The following is a 19,105-nucleotide window of genomic DNA, read 5'->3' on the forward strand; positions in this document are numbered from 1 at the left end:
TGTTCAACATGCTTTATCTCTAATCACTACAACAACCGTGCAAAACACGTATTATCCTCATTTCCCATCTGTAGTAACTAAGGCTAATATCAACCAGGTGACTTTTCAATCCTCAGTGCTCCATGCTGGAAATGAATCACATTTTTGTTTTGTTTGACCCAAAGCCCAGTGCTTTTTTGCCCCTACACTGTGCGCAAAGTTCCTCCAGTTTGTCTCGTCAGAGTGGGTAGACATTGAGTGACTTTGCTGATATTAATGCAACAATGTCTCAGCTGGCGAATATATTACAGTACTGGAATTAACTAAAGTTCCCTCCCCTGGGAGCAACAGCTAAAGAGAGAACATTGACATCATGTCCGTGTGGTTCCAGATATAACTCATCACTGCCTTACTTTGTTCTGAATTATGACCCCCTCCTAGAATGAAAAGGCGGAGATGCCAAGTTACAAAGGAGGATTTCCTAGGAGAAAAGTGAACTTCTACTAAAGCAGGGAATATTAAATTAGTCTAAGGAGCTGTTGACAGTCAGGATTGAAATTATAGGATCCCTTTTCTTGGAATAAGAATGACAATACTACAGTGTGAACGTTCTAAATAATCACCTGCCTGGAGTATATGATTAAAGTTCCTTCCAACACCACTACCTCCTCACATATACCCAACTCAACCACAGGCTTCAGAAACTGAATACCGAGTGCAGACACTATCCTAGGAATGGCAGACGGGATCCTCACTCTAGGAAGGTTTGCATATTAGTTACAGAAACAGGTAAACAAGTAAACAGGATATTTTCACACAATAATAAATTCTACATGAAAATATAACAGGGTGCAGGATAGTGAGAAATGATGGAGAGGGGTTGCTGATCCAGATATGAGTGTCTGGGAAGAGCAAACTGCACTGTGACCTACATGAGACATGTCAGATGTGGGAAGATCTGGGGGAAGAGCATTCAGGGCAGATGTTTTGGCATGTGCAAAGGCCCTGAAATGGGGACAAGCTTGGAGTGTTTGAGGAAGGGAAAGGAGTTAAGCATGCCAAACCTGTGTGTGGTCGTGATATCAAACTTAAACGCAATGAAGAAAGATTGGACCCTTTACATTTACACAGTCCAGTGAAAACTCTATTCTGTTTATAGGCAATAGAAATTGAGTATTCGTGGTTCATTTGATGCAAGGGCTACCTGTGTGACCTTGCTCATGGGCAGTGGAGTTATTAGGGAGGAACTGGTTCCTGCGCCCCGTCTCAGCCTCATGTGCCTCTGGCTTTCCGAGTTTTCTTCTTTGCTCATGTTGTGAGTAATCTCCCCTAAGTGTTTGGGATTAAAACTAAACCAAGCACCCTAAGGCTGTCAGCTACAGTAGCTGATATTCAGCTGCTCTCGGTGCACTGAGAAATACAATGCTTTCAAGACTTCCTTCAGGGCATGCTGTTCCTGGAAAATGCCTGAAGACTTTAATTTTGAAACACCTTAATCAAAGTCCTAGGAAGGGCATTTTAAGTCATGATCCTTCTGCAATTAATCATTTTCCAAATAATGCAGACCCTGAAATAACTGATGAAACTGTAGAAGATAATGCAGAGCCGAAGTTAATGCATATTTGATTTGTTTACTGCTTCAGAAAGTGCTTATCTGATCATGGAACCTTCCACTTCCATCAGTGAAATTTGAGGCCTCCTGATACAGGAAATTCGGGATCCACTTAGAAGTATGTCATCCTCCTTAGTCATTAAAGAAAATGAAACTTTCAAGCGAAGATCACAGTGGGCTGTTTTCTTTTACTCTAGAGTTACTGCATAGTTCCATCCAATAGGAGTAGGCAATTTTCAGTCTTGTAGTAAACCTACAAGTGTGTGGTACAGTATTTCACAAAAACATCACAATAGCAGAAGCTGTGGAGGTCAAAAATCTGGTTGTAAGGAAGTAAAGTTTTATTTGCATAGAAATTTGCATAATATACAAAAAGTATAAATTGTTGTCTTCATGGAACGGATACAGGGAATGAATGGAGACTGCTGCTGAGTATAACAAATATGTTTTAAAAAGTTTTCCTGGGGATCAGCCCTGTGGCCAAGTGGTTAAAGTTCCACATGCGCTCTGCTTCAGTGCCCTGGGTTCGTGGGTTCAGATCCCAGGTGCGGACCTACCCCACTCATCAGCCATAGTGTGGAGGCATCCTACATACAAAATAGAGGAAGATTGGCATGGTTGTTTGCTCAGGGCTGGTCTTCCTCAACCAAGAGAAGAGGAAGATTGGCAATGGATGTTAGCTCAGGGCTGTTGATGAAAATAATCCATAACCAATCTATAAATGAAAATTTGGGAGAATTTATTCTGAGCTAAAATGTGAGGACTATGTCCCTGGGCCTTTCTTCCCAAAGGAAGAAAGGGCACCAAAGAAGTGGGGTGTACAGAGTGGTTATATACCCCCAAAGAGGATGTTTCACATATGATTGAAATGTCCCTTTTACAGTAGTCGCAAGACTGCTCTGTCGGCACAGCCATAGATGGACACAGCAGGGTGGCAGGTCTGTTGTTTCAAGCTGGGTGGTCACAGGTGAGCTGCGTGGTCACAGGTGAGTGCAGCAATCAGTTCCTAGTCTAAAGAAAGATGCTTATCCTTAAGAAAATGCCAATGTCGGGGGAAGTTGCACCTTTATCTTAAGGCCATTTATTCTTGCCATAGGAAATGTTTAAAGCGGATATACAATGAATGCTCAATGGCCATGTCAGGCCCTTTTGGAAAAAACAAAGTCAGGCTGAATTAGGTTTACACCAAATGGCTTTCTCAAATACTCCAATATATCCTATTACTTTCCATTTCTATTTGTCAGGGCGAATCCTCCTCACCAGAAAAAAAAAAAAAATTCCTGAATTACATTGTTTTCAAAATAAACCAGTGTGGCAATCTGGACTTGTTGCAAAGAGGCTATAAACCTGTTTATTTTTGATGTGTATCTCCAATGAGAGATACAGATATGATGATAATATAGCTTCTTTATTTACCAGCAAATCTATTCACCCTGGTAATGATCTCAGGCCAGAGAGTTGGAAGATGACTGCATATTTCCCAAATTTTCTCATCTCCAGATCCTTCCTCTGCAGCTCTGTCAATCATTTGTCATGTGACTTGTTTCCTTGTTGGAAGAACAGAGTATCCTTCCTTTGCATGGCTTTCTTCTCATATTGAACAATATAGACCACGTCCTCCTGGAGTCGCTGAACCAAATCACACGTCAAAACATCCCAGATGGCAAACTATTTGCTCTCAGAAAGGAGTTTTCTAGAGGAAAGGCATTCCTTCTCATAAATCTTCACCTGAATAAAAGCTATAACAGCCAGCAAAGCAAAACCTAAGCTACTACCTCCGTGAAGGGCTGTGTAGGAATTAATGAGATAGTGTGTGTAAAGTGCTTGCACGTGAGTTTTCAAATGTTATATCCACCTCCTTTACTTTCTAAGAATGGGTCATGAGATCCAGAATCTAGGGAAACCACCGTTTCATCCACTCGTGGAATCTAGGAAGGCATTTGTTTATATATGCATTAATTCATCAAATGCTTACCACGAAGCAGATGAATCACAGATGAATCATCTCAGCAAATACTTTCTTCTAGGAAATGAAAGGTGTGTGCTAAGCAGTGGTACAAATTAGACAGCAAGAGCTTGGGAGACATGCAGACCCCAGTGGGGGAGGCTTCAGAGCAGGGATCTTATCTCACCTCAGAAATGACAAGGGCACAATGCCGGATTCTCAGTTGAGTGTTTCCAAGACTGACTTTCAAGGCACAATGAACGAACGAACCCTGCCTTTCCCAGAGGATGTTTCCCAGCCTCCAGCATGTGCCACTGTCCAACCATCATTAGCAATCCTGCTCTCCAGGACTCCGGGGTTTTTCCTGTGGTCTCCTTGTCGAGGCAGGGGCGATCTTGTGTAGCTTCTCAAAATAAAGAGCAGCATCAACAAAAAACAAACCATCAAAGCAAGCTGCATCCTACATTCTGTTCTGACTGGCTCTTGTTCATTCTGAGGACCAGCAAATTTATCATCCAAAAACAAATCACTCACGTATTATACATTAGATCGTCCAACTCCATTAATGTGTAGATTAGAGAAGCGTTCGGTAAGGAGATAGCAATGAGTACCTTTGGTAACTAGATTATGGTGACTTTTATGTTTTTAAATGATACTGTCTATTTTCTTTTTTTATTTTCTACAATGGGCATTGATTAGTTTTAAAAAAGTGCTGAGTTGGAGTTCCTAAATGTCTCTAGTGTCCCAATGTCAGTATCCTTCACTGTTTTATTGTGTGATGTAAGCTGTTCACTGTGACGTACATGGGAATTTGACGAGCATCCCTGCAGCAGAGGATGCACTGGGTTTTCCGTGACACTTGTCTCTGGGGACACAGCTGTGATTTTGTGGAACAAACACGAGGCTTTGGTGTCAGAAGACCCTGGTTTGTTTCTGAGAGACTGGACAACTCATTCCACTTCCATATGCATTTCCACATCTATAAAATCATGTGGTGGGACCGTGGTCCTGGCCAACTAAGATTATGTGTGAAAATGTGTTTTGAAAACAGTGCCTCACCCCAAAAGTAAAAGCCGCAATTAAAATGACTCCTGGTGAACCCTATATATTCAAAGTCATGGTATTTAGGACCCATAAAGTGGGTAGAAATCTTTATTAAATTGACGCCATATGAGTCCTTATACAGAACATTCTGTTGATTACCTCAGATATTAGGCAAGTATTTCATAAGGTAGAATTTAAATGTGAGATAATTTAAATACCAATTCCTCTTTTCCTCCAGCTTTGCTGAGATATAGCTTATGTAAAATATTGTCAAACAACAATTTCTTAAAATTATAGCATGTGTTGAAATTTTTCTGTTAGTGCTTTGTTGGAATTACAGCAAGTGAAATCTTATTATTGTGGACAATTCTGTGTGTATGGTTTCTGTGTAATGCGTATTTATGGTATACATGCAATTTATATGTGTATATACATATATACTTCCTTTTTCTCTCTTAGACATTGATGTTTGATTTCAAGGTAACTTTCAGCATCAGTACTTGAAGAAAGGACCCCATCAGACATCTTTTTGGAAGAACAGTAATTACTGAGTTTTCAATCCTGTAACAAACAACGTAATTTTCAATAAAAGATTAACATGATCACTGAAACACTGCAGATTATTTCACTGACCTTAGGAAATATAATTTATAAGTGTACTTACAATAGATTCCTGCAGAGCAATATGTTAATGTAAGATTACATTTACAGTATTAAAAAATTTGTCCATTACAATTGTTTTGCAGTTAAAATAATATGCTTATTTAAAGCTGTGTTTAAGACCGTCATTGATATCAAGCATAGATGTAAGCTACTTAAAAAGAAAACATTTGTAGAATATTTGAGAGTTCTCTGTGGCAAGCAAGTGCCAATTAAAGGATAAGAACTAAGGCGAAAAATCATATAAGAGAGAAGAGTGAAAATCTTTGCTGCAACATTTGAGGAAAAACTCCAACCTTGGCATTTGCTGGTGGTGGGACTATAGGCAATCCCATACTCTATCCTTATGCGGAAATGCATGCAAATTCTGAAAGTGTGTACAGATGTCGTATATAATCTATATACATTCATCCAATAACTTTATTTTATTCGACTAAAAGTACTTCTTAACATTGAAGCAATCTTTATTTCAGATAACATGATGCCTATATTACTTTCTGGTACCAATGAAGAATGTAAGCTACAAGTTATTTGTATTCATTAATCATAATCACTTTACATCTTGGGATTTCCATTTGGGGAATAATTTTAGTTTAATTATAAATGGTGTCAGCCATTATTTTTGTGAGTGTGTTAGGAACCATGAACCTTATATAAATCCTAATGATGCTGAGATCCGTAGCTTTAAAGTAGTTATTATTGAGGAGGCATCCTTCAATTCATTATTAGCGTAGATTTTGAGTTAATACTGCTTACTCCGAGGAACCTAGTCAATACCATTGTAGTACTATTGCTTTCGTGTGGCTCATTTGTTTAAAGAAAAAGTTGAGGTATTTTCATGGGTCTGGAAGTACCAACGACATTGCTGGCAAATTCGCATTTCCCTATTTGTGAACAAAAGTTTCAAAGTGGGGTTGATGCTGCTTCTACAAAGAAAGACCAAAGAAATTAGGGTTGGTTTTTTTTTCCCCTTTAGCACAAAATGCTATTTCCTTACACCTCCAAGACAGGCGCTGGACCAGGGGAGAAAGTGATCAGGCTGCAGAGTGGTTTCCACTTTATGATCCATTTGTCTCTTTCCAAGTTTAGAAAAATCCGTCTCTGATTCTGAATCTCCAGCTGCCTCTAATCATTGTTTTTCTATTGTGTTGCCCTTTTCTTGTTGCTTTGCAAGGTTTATTCATTGTATGATGAATATGTCATTTGTTGAATATATGTATTGCAAATACATCCTATTTTTTGGATTTCCTTTTTCCTTTGATGATTATCACTTTTTATGTCCTCTTTAAGAAATCTTTGCTTACCATAGAGTTAGAAAGATGTTTTCATGTTGTTTCCTTCAGGAAGCATTATTGTTTTACCTTTTATGTTTGGGTCTGCAATTCATTCGGAATTAATGTTAGTATATATACGGGGGAGGTATCATGAATTATTTTTCCCATTTGGATATCCAGTTGGCCCAGCACAGTCTACTGAAAAGACTATCATTTTTCCTGTGTACTACAGTACCACCTTTGTCATAAATCTAGTGTCTGTATTGCTGTAAATTTGTTTAGGGACTTTCCATTCTGTTCCATTGGCTTTTTATCTAGGTTTGTACCCATTAAACACTGTCTGATTACTGTAGCTTTATCATAAGATGTGATATTAAGTAGTAGAAGATCTCCAGTTTTGTTCACCTTCTAGATTGTCTTGGGTATTCTTGGCCCAGACCAACTTCATCAGAATCTACCTCACGCATAGATACTTCAAAAGCTCCTCACTTGATTGCAACATGCAGCCAACCTCGAGAATCACTTATCTAAGAACTTTTGAACAATTCTCAAAGTTTCTCACAGGGCCTGTGGAATTGTGATTCATTCTGCAAAATGTACTGTACTAATTGGTATCCAAATGCAGCCCAAATGTTATTCCTTGGAGAAAATCTTAACATCTGATAATCTAGTTCACCATGATGGGTCTATAATAGTAACTACTTTCCAGCTGACACTTATTCTGTTAAATTTATTTTTCTTTCCTCCAATTTATAATCAAGTCTTCACTTTTTGATTTACTGTGAAGCAAGAATTGCTAGATAAACCAGAAAAGCTATTTTCTTTAAAGACCTTTCAAAACCCCACAGCTTTAATATCTACTTGTTACAGTGTTATTGTTAGATTTAAATTTAGTGGAAAATGGGCTTCTTATTAGTTCTTTGGTTTTAAACTCATAAATCCCTTTCATTAAAGCTTTTTTATTAAGATTTAGCAAACTCCCACAAGCATTTGATAATACTACTGTGAAAGATTTGAGCTCTCTGAGAGCTACTATTGGGATTCTTTTTTTCAAAGTGTAAAATGTAGTTGGAAATAATTTTATGTTTGCGATTCAACAATAAAAGCTGGGATAATACTTGTGTTCAAGTACTTACACTACATGCAATAATCTGAGTGTGCCGAGGTCCCTCAAAACTGTCTTAATATTCTTAGTGTCAAAACGTTTAAATACATTTAAACATAGTGATGGAAGTGGCCAGATTAAGAAGGAATGAAACACAGCAGACGGTTTTCAGGAGCTACTTAATAGCTAACCTCAGACAAATTAAGTGTTGGAACAATTTGATAGGAGTTATTTTGTTCTCATACATGTCAGTAATGTTTACAATTAAAATGATTAAGGCGCGTTCACTAGGTCAGGTCAAGAAATCTCTCTGTCCTGCTCTTTGCCTCTGCTGTTACTCATTCAGTCTGGTTGACTCACCAGAGCCAGGGCAGGCACACTGTGAGAGGTAACCAAACAGAAAACGTTTAAAGAAGGCAGGGAGCAAATTAGCAAATCACTGAAGGCTTATCTACAAGAAGTAGGGACACTTCCTGGGAAGGGGAGAGGGGAGAAACAGTAAATAGGGAATCATGGAGCCTAAGTTGGTAGCTCAAGGATGAGGAGTGACAGAAAGGAGATGGACTGGTGAGGTTGGGTAGGGAGGGGTCTCCCAGTTTGTCTAGCAGTAGGAACGCAATTGATGAGTCAGGTATGTGGCTGTTACTAATTCCCTAGATGCTTTTCTTTCAGCAGGGGCTCCTTGTAGGAATCCTAGGTCTGCAATTTACAAAAAAGCTCCTTTCCTAACTGCCTTTAAAATCTGAGCATCAACACAGAAGCCCAATATTAGAGTCAATTCCACACAATCTTGAAGAGCCATGGCAGCCTGGAAGCAGCCCTTGGGAACACCTCTCGACTTGCTCAGTTGCTGAAGGTGGCTTTATGGTACTCAATTCTTCCTCCCATCTTTTTGCCATTAGCATGTTATTTGGGTTTTGCACCCAATTCCACCATGATGTTGGGGGTGGAGGTTCCCTACACCAACCAACAAGCAATGTTCAGGACGCAAGCTGGGTGTCCTACAATTCACCTCAATTCTTACACTATCTACCTGAAAACGGCATCAGATTCTACAGGTAAAGGGCTCAGCACTCAGGTGCCAGTTGCAAGCCCAGGTTGTTACCTGTGCTTCTGACTGAGCAGCTACACATTGGAGGTTCCAAAGACCCCCTCCAACTCAGGATGCCATTTACAAATCCATGTTGTTACCTATACATCTGATCAACTGACCACAAATTAGAGGTTCCCACAAACCCCTCTTTGGGTTCAACTAATTTGCTAGAGTGGCTCACAGAACTCAGAAACCCTGTTGAGTCATTAGATTACTGGTTTATTACAAAGGATATTAAAGGATACAAATCAACAGCCAGACGAAGAGATGCATAGGGTAAGGAATGGGGAAAGGGCCCCACTCTCTCAACTCCTCCACATGTTCAGCAACCCAGAAGCTCCAAATCCTCCCTTTTGGAGTTTTATAAAGATTTCATTACATAGTCACGATGGATTAAATCATTGGCCACTGGCAACCAATTCAACCTCTAGCCCCTCTCTCCACTCTTCCTCACCAAAGGGCTTGGAATCAAAGTTCCAACTCTCTAATCACAAGGTGTGGTCACTTCATTAACATAACAAAAGACACCCTGTTTTGCTCTCATCCATTAAGAAATTCCAAGGGTTTTAGGAGCTCTGTGCCAAAGTGGACAAAGACTAAATATACGTTTCTTACTATAAATCACAACATCACACATGTTGATCTTGAATACTACTAGGAATCTTAATTCCACCTCTAAGGGAAGTTAGAATGAAGGGTGAGCAAAGTGTGGGATATTCTGGAAACATGCTTAGGGAAGCCTAAGCATGTCTTGCCCATTACTGACTGAGCGTTTTCTTAAATGGCACCCATCATTTGGATATGCATCTCCCTTCTCCTCCATCCAGTTAACCTCACCCAAGTAAATAAAAAGACATTGATAGAGGGAGGCCCCTTATTTTGCTGGCCTGCTCCTTAATTTTTGCATAATTTAATTTCTCTTGTTTTATACTTCTTATTTTCAACTGGATAAGATTTCTGTGGTTTTGTTCTATTCTTCAGCTTTGTGGGACTTTAGCCAGTGTAGGCACAAATGGATAGTTTGAATATTTAGCATTATTTCCCCTAACTATTTGTGTCACCTCAAATTGCAGCCATTTGGATGTATTAACACATGTGCGTATACAGTTTTATAAAGGTTATTTTATCCGTCAATTTAGTTTCCCCCAACAAGAAATTTATGGGCAAAGTGTTTCAGCATGATACTATGCAGATAATCAGCACTAGATTTGTTTCCCAAATATGGCTGTCGGATGTTGCTAATGCTGTATTTCAAAATCACAGAAAAATTTTCCCCAAATTTCTAAGAGTTCCCAAATGTTGTATCACCTTCTCTTCTTCTTTTTCTTCTTCTTCTTCTTCTTCTTTTTTTTTTTTTTTTTTTTTTTGGTTATTCTCTATCTTTTAGCACTGGGAGAACATTGTTGCAGTTTACCATTCAATATTTGTACATGAAGGATCATAAAATAAGTCATTATAAAAATAGGCCAAAATACTTAGAAAATTTTAAAAATTACAGATTAAAGATAGGCCAAAATAATCTGTTGTTTTTTGTGTATTTTCTTTTTCAGGTCAGAACTGTGGAGGCCTAGTCCAGGGTCCTAATGGCACCATAGAGAGCCCAGGGTTTCCCCACGGTTATCCAAACTACGCTAACTGCACCTGGATCATTATCACAGGAGAGCGCAATCGGATACAACTGTCATTTCACACCTTTGCTCTTGAAGAAGATTTTGATATTTTATCAGTTTACGATGGACAGCTCCAACAAGGGAACTTGAAAGTGAGGTAAAGTATTGGTTCTTCATATGACAACTTACGTAGCACTGTTTGACTTACTGAGATTCTGAAACTTAACTGGAATTAATATTTGAATTTAGTTATCAGAAAATAAGATTGCAGTTACTATAAAGAAAAAGTAAAGACCGTAGATTTGTGCAGAATTTTTTCCCTACTTAAAAAACATAACTTCTTATTGAAAGCAATCATTGACTTCATGTAAAGACATCAAATCGTTCAAGATCTGTACAACAGTGTTGTCAAGGTAATTTAGGTAAAGTGAAAATACACCATTGTTTTTAAGCAACTGTAGATTTGAGAGAAAAAGCACAAAGAAATGCATGAGTGCAATTTAGAGAACAACAAAAGGAACTATATTGTTAGAGAAATAGTCAACAAAAAGAACATTGGAGGCGGGGGTAAAAACGTGAAAGAATACAGTAGTCTTTGGAGACTTTTTGGTTTACGTGATCATAATATATTCTATTCCTCATCAGTTTTCTCTTTTGATCTGATTTTTACTATGGAGCAAGAAAAATATTTCCTGGGATAATTTTAAGTTATGTTTTTTATTTATCAACAAGAAAAAAAATATTGTATCTGTTCAATTATATCCACTTTTTTCTAATTTGGCAAAGGGAAAGGAATATGCCTTTCAAAGAAATTGGTTTTCCTAACTAAATTGATGAACATATTTAAATAGATACCTATATGGCAAATAAAGCTTTTTTCTCTGAGTTTAAAATTCTGCATTAATTAGAAATTAACTTTGTTGACTATACAAAGTCTTTTAGAAAAATTGACAGTAGCCAGAAAGAATTGTACTGCTTAGGTAAATAAAATGGTATTGATGCTAATGTTAGCAATAATACACAAAAATCATAAACTTTATTCATGATTTTGTGGATTGAGAAAAAAATCTCTACAAAAATATATAAGTATATTTCTATGTCTAGTTAATATATTAATATATATTAACTATATAGTTAATATGTTAAATATGTAATATTAATATATTTAAAGTATATTTTATTTGCATTTTCTTTATGCATTATAAAATATAAAACACCTTCTAGTTTTTTCTGGGTCATCCACAATATCTATTGTCTGTTTTTAGAAACACTTTCCCATTTTCCCTTTCTGTCATTATTGCACACATCTCTCTCCTTTCTGAATCAGTTCCCTAGACTTTCTTTCTCCTTGTCTAACGCGTATGGTCCTGCTTTTGGATGTTTGAACAAAGTATCTACATATACAGTCGTTTCTGATTTGATGCAAAATTTCTTCTCCTCTTTCCTGTTCTTCTAAATATTAGTTATTTATTAATTTTTATTCCAAATTATTGAAGCTACTAGGGAATAGTGTTATGTTGTAATTAGAAAAAGAATTTTAATCAAAACTGAAAAGAGGTATGGCAAAGAAAATGAAACAGTGAATCCAATTTATTCAAATATTAAGGCATATGACTCTGTGTTAAAAGTTATTCTTTCTCTCTCCATCAAAAAAATGCCTACTAAATATGTACTCTTAAAAAATACTTCTCTGTCAATATTTTCATTTCCTATAATTCTACTACAACTCCTATAATTCTATCCTCTTCTAAAGGAAACCTGTCTTAAATGTTAATTTGACCAACTACCTGTCTTTAAACAATTTACCATCGTCTTATGTTCTTCTGGTGATATTGTAATCACTTTATATGTTAATAACTATAAAGTTTAGAAAACAGTATTCTTGCCAATATTCAAATATTGCATATTTTCAACATTATAACAGGATCAGCAGTGGAAATATTAAGGTGAGAACAATGAGAGTCATTGTATTTTATTTCGAGGTTCCAATGTATAGCATATGAGTTGATATCTGTGTCTCAAAAAGCTTTATACATCCCGGTGAGTTATACGTATGACATCATGATGCTTTTCCTCAGATATTTTTACTAGAGAAAGCAAAGAAGGCTGATAAGAACAGACTGCTCAGGTTCACATAAATTACTCAGTTACCCACAATTTTTCATTTGAGAAGGAAAACAAATATGTCATATCTCTGCCTGTTTCTTGTCCTAAAGATAACAAAGATGCTTTCATTTCTATATTAAATTATATAATTCCTCCTCCTATCTCCACACTTAGAATGGCTTTCTGAGTGGACATTCTATGAGGGTATGGTAACTATTCTGGGGACAGGAGTCACTATTTTAGGTATTATAACACAAATGGGCAAAACAGAAACAGAATTCCACTAACAACTGCTAAGTGCTATGAGTCTTTACTCATATAAAATTTTGAATAAAAATAATGGAAATAGGAATATGAGTAGTGTTAGGGCGAACTCATGAGAAGGTGGCAACATTTCGATGTTAGTTGATGGGCAAAGTAACTATAATTAGAATCAAATTCTAATTATTGGGGAGGATTTGAATGCTATTTGTTTTCCATTCTATCTTGGAACAGTTGTTTATTTCTCAAATACAATTAACTGACAACACTTATAACAGTTCTGGAATTCAAACTAAGAATACTTGCGTGAGACAATGATATATGAGCTGTGGATCGACTGAGTTGTCACTAAAGTTATTACTTAGAGCTGTCATGTTCTGTTGTTTTACTGCTGCACAAAAGCTGTTTCTAGTGGCTCAAAATGTGCACTAAAAAAAATTAACAGTTGGTTTGTGAAACAACATGAGCATTTTATTATAAAGAAATCTCCTTTGTTTAACCACAATGAAGAATTTTTTCTAAATAACATAAGATTTAGATTTAATCCCCAAGTAACAGAACATAGGATTTTTGATGTGTACATTGTAACCTGAAATTTTGGGAAAAATATATTATTTACTCTATTTAAAAAGGCATCTTTAAGGGCCAGCCCAGTGGCGTAATGGTTAAGTTTGTGCACTCCGCTTCAGTGGCCTGAGATTCACAGATTTGGATCCTGGGTGCAGACCTAGCACCACATGTGAAACCATGCTGTGGCAGCATCCCACATAAAAGAGAGGAAGACTGGCACAGATTTAGCTCAGCAATAATCTTCCTCAAGAAATAAGAGGAAGATTGGCAATAGATGTTAGCTCATAATACAAATACACAAATGCATATAGGATTTGTGCCTCCCTCAGTAAATTCAATTTCAACATGTAGCTATTGAGAGGTAAATTAAGACTTCTCTTAAGCGTCAGAGAAAAGATTTGCCAAAATTAGAAATAGAAATCTGCTCTTTATCCAGAATTAAAACTGATTTTTATGAGCTGTCTTATTATTGCTATTTTTTAAATCTCTGGCCTTTATTGACTCTGCACCTTCTCTTGTTTCTCAAATCTCCACGGAGGTCCAACCACATAGTCATACAATCCTACACTTTTTATTGTGCAGTCTAACTTCATGATCCACAGCCTGTTTTGATCCTCACAGAAAATGCTCCAAGAAGGCCCCTATTTTTCATGGGTTGACCAATACACTGATACGATGACATTCGTGCCCCTAGCCCATCCCTTCTAATCCTGAAACATTGGCAGCAGTCCTGTCCTCATCTATATTGCCAGTGACATGAACATTTCTAGTAAACATGATCCTGATATTCAAGAAACTCTGCAATCTGACTCCAAACTGCATTCCTGGCCTTTAGTCTCTTCTGTTTATTCTCTCTGTATCTCAGTCCGTCCGGGCTGCTATAACAGAAAGCCATAGACCATGTGGCTTGTAAACAATAGACATTTAATTCTCATAGTTCAGAGGCTGGAATTCCAAGATCAAGGTGCAGCAAATTCAGTGTCTGATGAGAGCCTGCTTCTTGGTTCGTAGATGGCCCACTTCTTGCAGTTTCCTTGCCTGGCAGAAGGGGTAAGGGAGCTCTCTGGGGTCTCTCTTCTTAAGGGCATTAATCTCATTCACGAGGGCTCCACTCTCATGAGTTAATCACCTCCCCAAGAGCCCCCTCTTCAAATACCATTACATTGGGGGTTTGGATTTCGACATATGAATTTGGTGGCAGGGGACACATTCAGTCTATAGCGATACAGGAGTTTTCTTACTTAGTTGAAAGAACTGTGGGTTATTCCTTGACGTGACCTTATACAAAAACATATTTATCATCTCTACTTCCTCATCCCTCCCTCTGCCCAGCTAACTGATATCCAACTTTCAGAATTCATTTCACATTATATTTATTACAGGAAATTTTCCCTGTGCACCCCATTAAAAAACAGCCCCCAAGAACTCCTTTAGCAGTTGCACTGAACCGAGACCTTGAAGCATGTGCTCCTTTGAAATCACACTGTCTCTGAAGTGGCCTCTTCTTGGAGTTTGTATGTCTTTGTGTTCTAGGATGTTAAATAGAATATACATCCTCTGAAGCCAAGAAATGTGCCATGAGTGTATATTCTCTAGTGATGACTTTAGATATGTTGACTCTAAAACAGTCAACAAATCTTCATGGGGCAATTTTGAATTAAAATATTCCTGATTCGGGGCCACTCATCACTGTCCTCTGTGTATATAACCCAACACGACTCAATATAACTCTCCTCTGGATGAGCATGAGTTTGTCCAACACAGTGATGGCTTTCCAGTCAATGTTCTCTAAATTTGAAGTAGTCTTGATTTGTCCCCAAACCAGAAAATAATGGAAGTTGACATCAATTTCCAATTGTCGTAACATTATAATATCAAACTTTGAAATCTCATTGGAACCTCAAAAAGTGAACTTATGAAGGAAAATTGTACCATGCAAATGCGGAAAATCAGTATATATTACTCCATGATTATTTAGAGCACAAGGCCTAGGAAAATCACTTGTACAATTATCTTGACTCTCTCTCCCTCTCTGAATTTTACAAGATTACCGCTAATTTTTGCAATGATGGTAATGAAGAGGTTTGAGATGACTGTGATAGGGCCATTAAAATCAGGAAATCATGAATAAGTATTTCTAACATATCACAGTTTTCCCAATTATTTTTTTTCTAAACTCTAATAATGTGTTTGAATGCATCAAACATTAACTAAGAAACCTGTATAATATTAACTATGTCTGATGATGTTTAGAACTTGAGAACTTTTAAGGGCTAGCAAGGGGTTTTGGTTGCATTCAGACTGTATTAGACTAGAGATGCAGCAATGTTTAAATTCTGCCTTCCTGTCCTCCATTGCCAGTATGAGGTCTTGAGGCAGCCATTCACAGATCGATAGTTAGATAAAAATCAAAGCATCATTTTTATGTTTAGCTTGTCTGGTGACTAATGCTCCAATCAATTAAGACTCTGATAAATGTAGGGTAAAGTGTGTGTAAAAGCTTCTGTAGGGACCGGAGCCTCATACTAACACCAAACACATATCTTGACCTCTTATTATGTTTGGCCAAGCACAAGGTCAGGGACAGAATGGAATAACCAGCACTACAAGACCAGCCCATGGTGACGGAGGACCCCAGAGAAATGAGCCTTGTGGCCTGAGTGAGGGAGCATTAGAAGAGCCCATTGTACAGAGGGGATGTCTCAGGCTGTCAAAGCCGGGTAGCCCAACCAGTGCTTAAGTGTCTGATTAAACAGGTTCTCATGCCTCATTGAGGACACCGCAGAAGAGTTGAGGGGGACAGTGGCAGTGTTTGGTCCTCTCTTGTTAATCTATCACCTTCCCCTAATTATGTGAATTTGTCAGCCATGTTCATTGTTCTACACGCATATTTTAAGATGTTGAAATAAAAAATAATTTTGTTTAATACATCTTCCAAATATCCTTTCCCAACATAGGCTTTAAATTATATCAGTGTTTCTCAACTGCGGGTGATTTCATGCCCCCGGGGACATTTGGCAATATCTGGAGACACTTTTGATTGTCACAAGTGGGTGGGGGCACTACCAGAATGTGGCAGGTACAATAAAGAGATGTGGATAACTGTCCTACTATGCATGTGACAGCCCCACATGACAAAGAATTTTCTGCCCCAAGATGTCAGTAATGTCAACGATGGAAACCCCTGACTGATAGCAATAAACCATCTCTATACAACCATCTATAGAAAGCATCTATTGCCATAACCATCTCTGTCAGTTCCTGCACCTATGTCTCTCTACATCATTTTTCTATTCAAGGACCCAAGCTGGAAGTGGTATGAATAGAGCTCACTGAGACTGAGAGACAGTGACGGTTTTGCTGTGCAGAGGCAGCCAGGCAGACGGACTAATTGAAGTGAACAGAAATGATGGTGTCCCAGGATTGTGTCAGTAAGGAAATGGAATTTCCACAGTATTAGGCATAATCAAATTTCACCAAGAATTGTTTTTACATTCTCTCTCAAAAGGAAATGAAATTATTTTTTTGTAGTCCTTGATTTCTGGGAAAAGGAACATAAACTGTCAAAAAGTCAGTAAGATATTAATTGAATTTTATTATTCTTCATGGTAGTGAATCTGCAAAAATAGTTTGTTAAAAAGGCTTACTGGGAAGCTATCCATACTAATAAGCAATGAGTAGCTATAAATAATCAGATTTCTTAGAATTTCCAAGACTTTAAATGAACTTTAATGTGGATGACCAGATTTGTAGTTGAATGATTTTTAAGATTTACTTTTTCTCCCCACCTCTCTTTTAAGTGTTTGGATAGCAAAATCTGTGCTGACTTATCTTTTTATCTTCCCCAGCAGCTAACGACTTAGAACACACTAAAAGAATGAATTTTAATTGAATAAATGTACACTCATTCTTTACAAAAAATTTTTAAAGGAATGAATGCTATGTACAAAAATATGTTGTACACTTTTAATTCACAAAATTAAAGAAATAGATTATTACTTAGTAGCTGAAACAATTCTTTCTTTTACTATAAGAAACACAATCACCTTCCTTTTGCATATAAACATGATTCACTTTGTATCTGAATGTACTAAAAAATAATTTTAAAAAGGTAAAATTTATCTTGGAGTCTTGTTTCAAACTTCTAAAATGCTACTGTTATTCTGGAGTTATTTTGGTATTTAGGCATTTTATGAGTTTGTGCAGCCAATAGTATTATAAATAAAAATTGTGTAAGAAATTAAGAGTACTTACAGCCCAAAGCCTTTAACTTTAGAAAACTTGGTCAAATAATGCTTCCAGGGACAGAAATATTGGCCCCTCTTTCCTAAACCTCAATTTTCTTCTGGTTTTCCTCTCCCCTTGTTTACCTCTTAGAACCTGAAGTATTAACTAATGCAGAATTCAGAAATCTGCTCACAGCTTCCAGGTGTGTAGGTATGAGTGACTAAGGTCTTCCAATCTTTCCTTTTGGGGCATCCTTGCCTTGGAGGGTGTGGCAGGCTGCGGAGAGCCTTTTACGAATGGAGAGTAAAGCCTGCCCATGGGAGCTTCCTCAGAACAGATCTGGCACCCTGTCCTCCTAACCTTGCCTCTGAGGTGACTGACCCTAATTAGATTTCCTTGGCTTCATGCCCGGAGCCCAGATTTGTTGGCCTCTGTCTCACAATCACCTTAAGATCAGACAATTTTCTCTCTGAACCTTATTCTCAGCACAACTTCTCAAGCTCAAAGATTGTATTGATCCCACACTAAACCCTCAAACAGAAGATGCAGGGTTATGACTCCTGTTTGATTACTACTTACTTCCAAATACTTTCTAACCAACATCTGTTACTTTTCCCTTTAGAAATCACTAGAATAACAACAAAATCTGTGTACCTGGCTCCCTGCTTCAAGGAAACCATTCTCCAAAGAATGAGGTTCAATTTGAGAGGGAGAATCAGAGAGTGAGCAGGAAAGAAGGCAAGGGAAGGCTTCGGAGAACCTATGATCTTTCAGCCCAAAGAGGAGAAAGGAGCTAAATAAAACCTGGGTCTCCTGAAAGTTTCTAAAAATGTCTTCCCAAAGAAGACAGCTTCACAATTTCTCACAGGCTATACATGGACCCTGCATGGCATTCTCTCTGCTCATCATATCAATTCCTACAGGTCCGTGATCACCCCACCTAAAATGTACCGAGCTTGTCTTGAATATGATACAGGTGCATTATTCAAAATATTTTCTTTCTTAGGTTTAATGGTTTTCACACTCTGTGTGCCCATGAATCAGAAAATAGTTTTTAGATTAGATATTTCTAAAAAGCAGATGCTTGGTATAAATAGTGCTTTTTTTTTTTTTTTAATCTAGTAGAATTAGGCAAATAGTTCCTTTGAAAACTGAAGATGGAGCTGAGAAGGAAGTGGTACATAATTTACAATGATCACAATCGTAAATTTATGCTCATTAAAATCAGAAACACCAGCAAAGAGTGGACTGTTTTCAAATGCAATATATATTTGTCACATAGGGACGTTGAAGGGATCATTTAAGCTTTACACTGGAACTGCACCCTTCATAGAGACTTTACAATATAGCATAATAAATGTATTTCATGATTTAGGAGAAAATACTATGCATATCTTTTTAAATAGACAATGATTGATAGAAAAGTTATTCTCTACAGACTTTGAGTCAGTGGCACTTGCATTTCTGCATAAAGTGAATATTCTAAATAACAAGTTTTTGCACGTTTCCATTCACCATTCAAAATGCAAAGCCAAAGGCACAGCTTTTTCAAGAGAAGCTATCAGCTCAATGCTAAAAAAGGGCCTAGTTGAAAAGGTGGAGAGACATTGAGGAAACAG

The 19,105-nt window shown here is 37.5% G+C and overlaps 1 protein-coding gene across 2 annotated transcripts in view; it reads left to right on the top strand.

Annotated features, from left to right (window-relative positions):
* Positions 1 to 19,105, top strand: part of CSMD1 (CUB and Sushi multiple domains 1) — a 1,831,060-nt gene that overhangs the window by 317,741 nt on the left and 1,494,214 nt on the right. For both annotated transcript variants that reach the window (XM_070598372.1, XM_070598373.1), the window contains exon 2: positions 10,263 to 10,479. In XM_070598372.1, the coding sequence (XP_070454473.1) occupies positions 10,263 to 10,479 (217 nt within the window). The remainder of the gene's footprint in view (positions 1 to 10,262; positions 10,480 to 19,105) is intronic.

The sequence above is a fragment of the Equus przewalskii genome, chromosome 28 (assembly GCF_037783145.1).
Source record: "Equus przewalskii isolate Varuska chromosome 28, EquPr2, whole genome shotgun sequence".
NCBI classification, from domain to species: domain Eukaryota; kingdom Metazoa; phylum Chordata; class Mammalia; order Perissodactyla; family Equidae; genus Equus; species Equus przewalskii.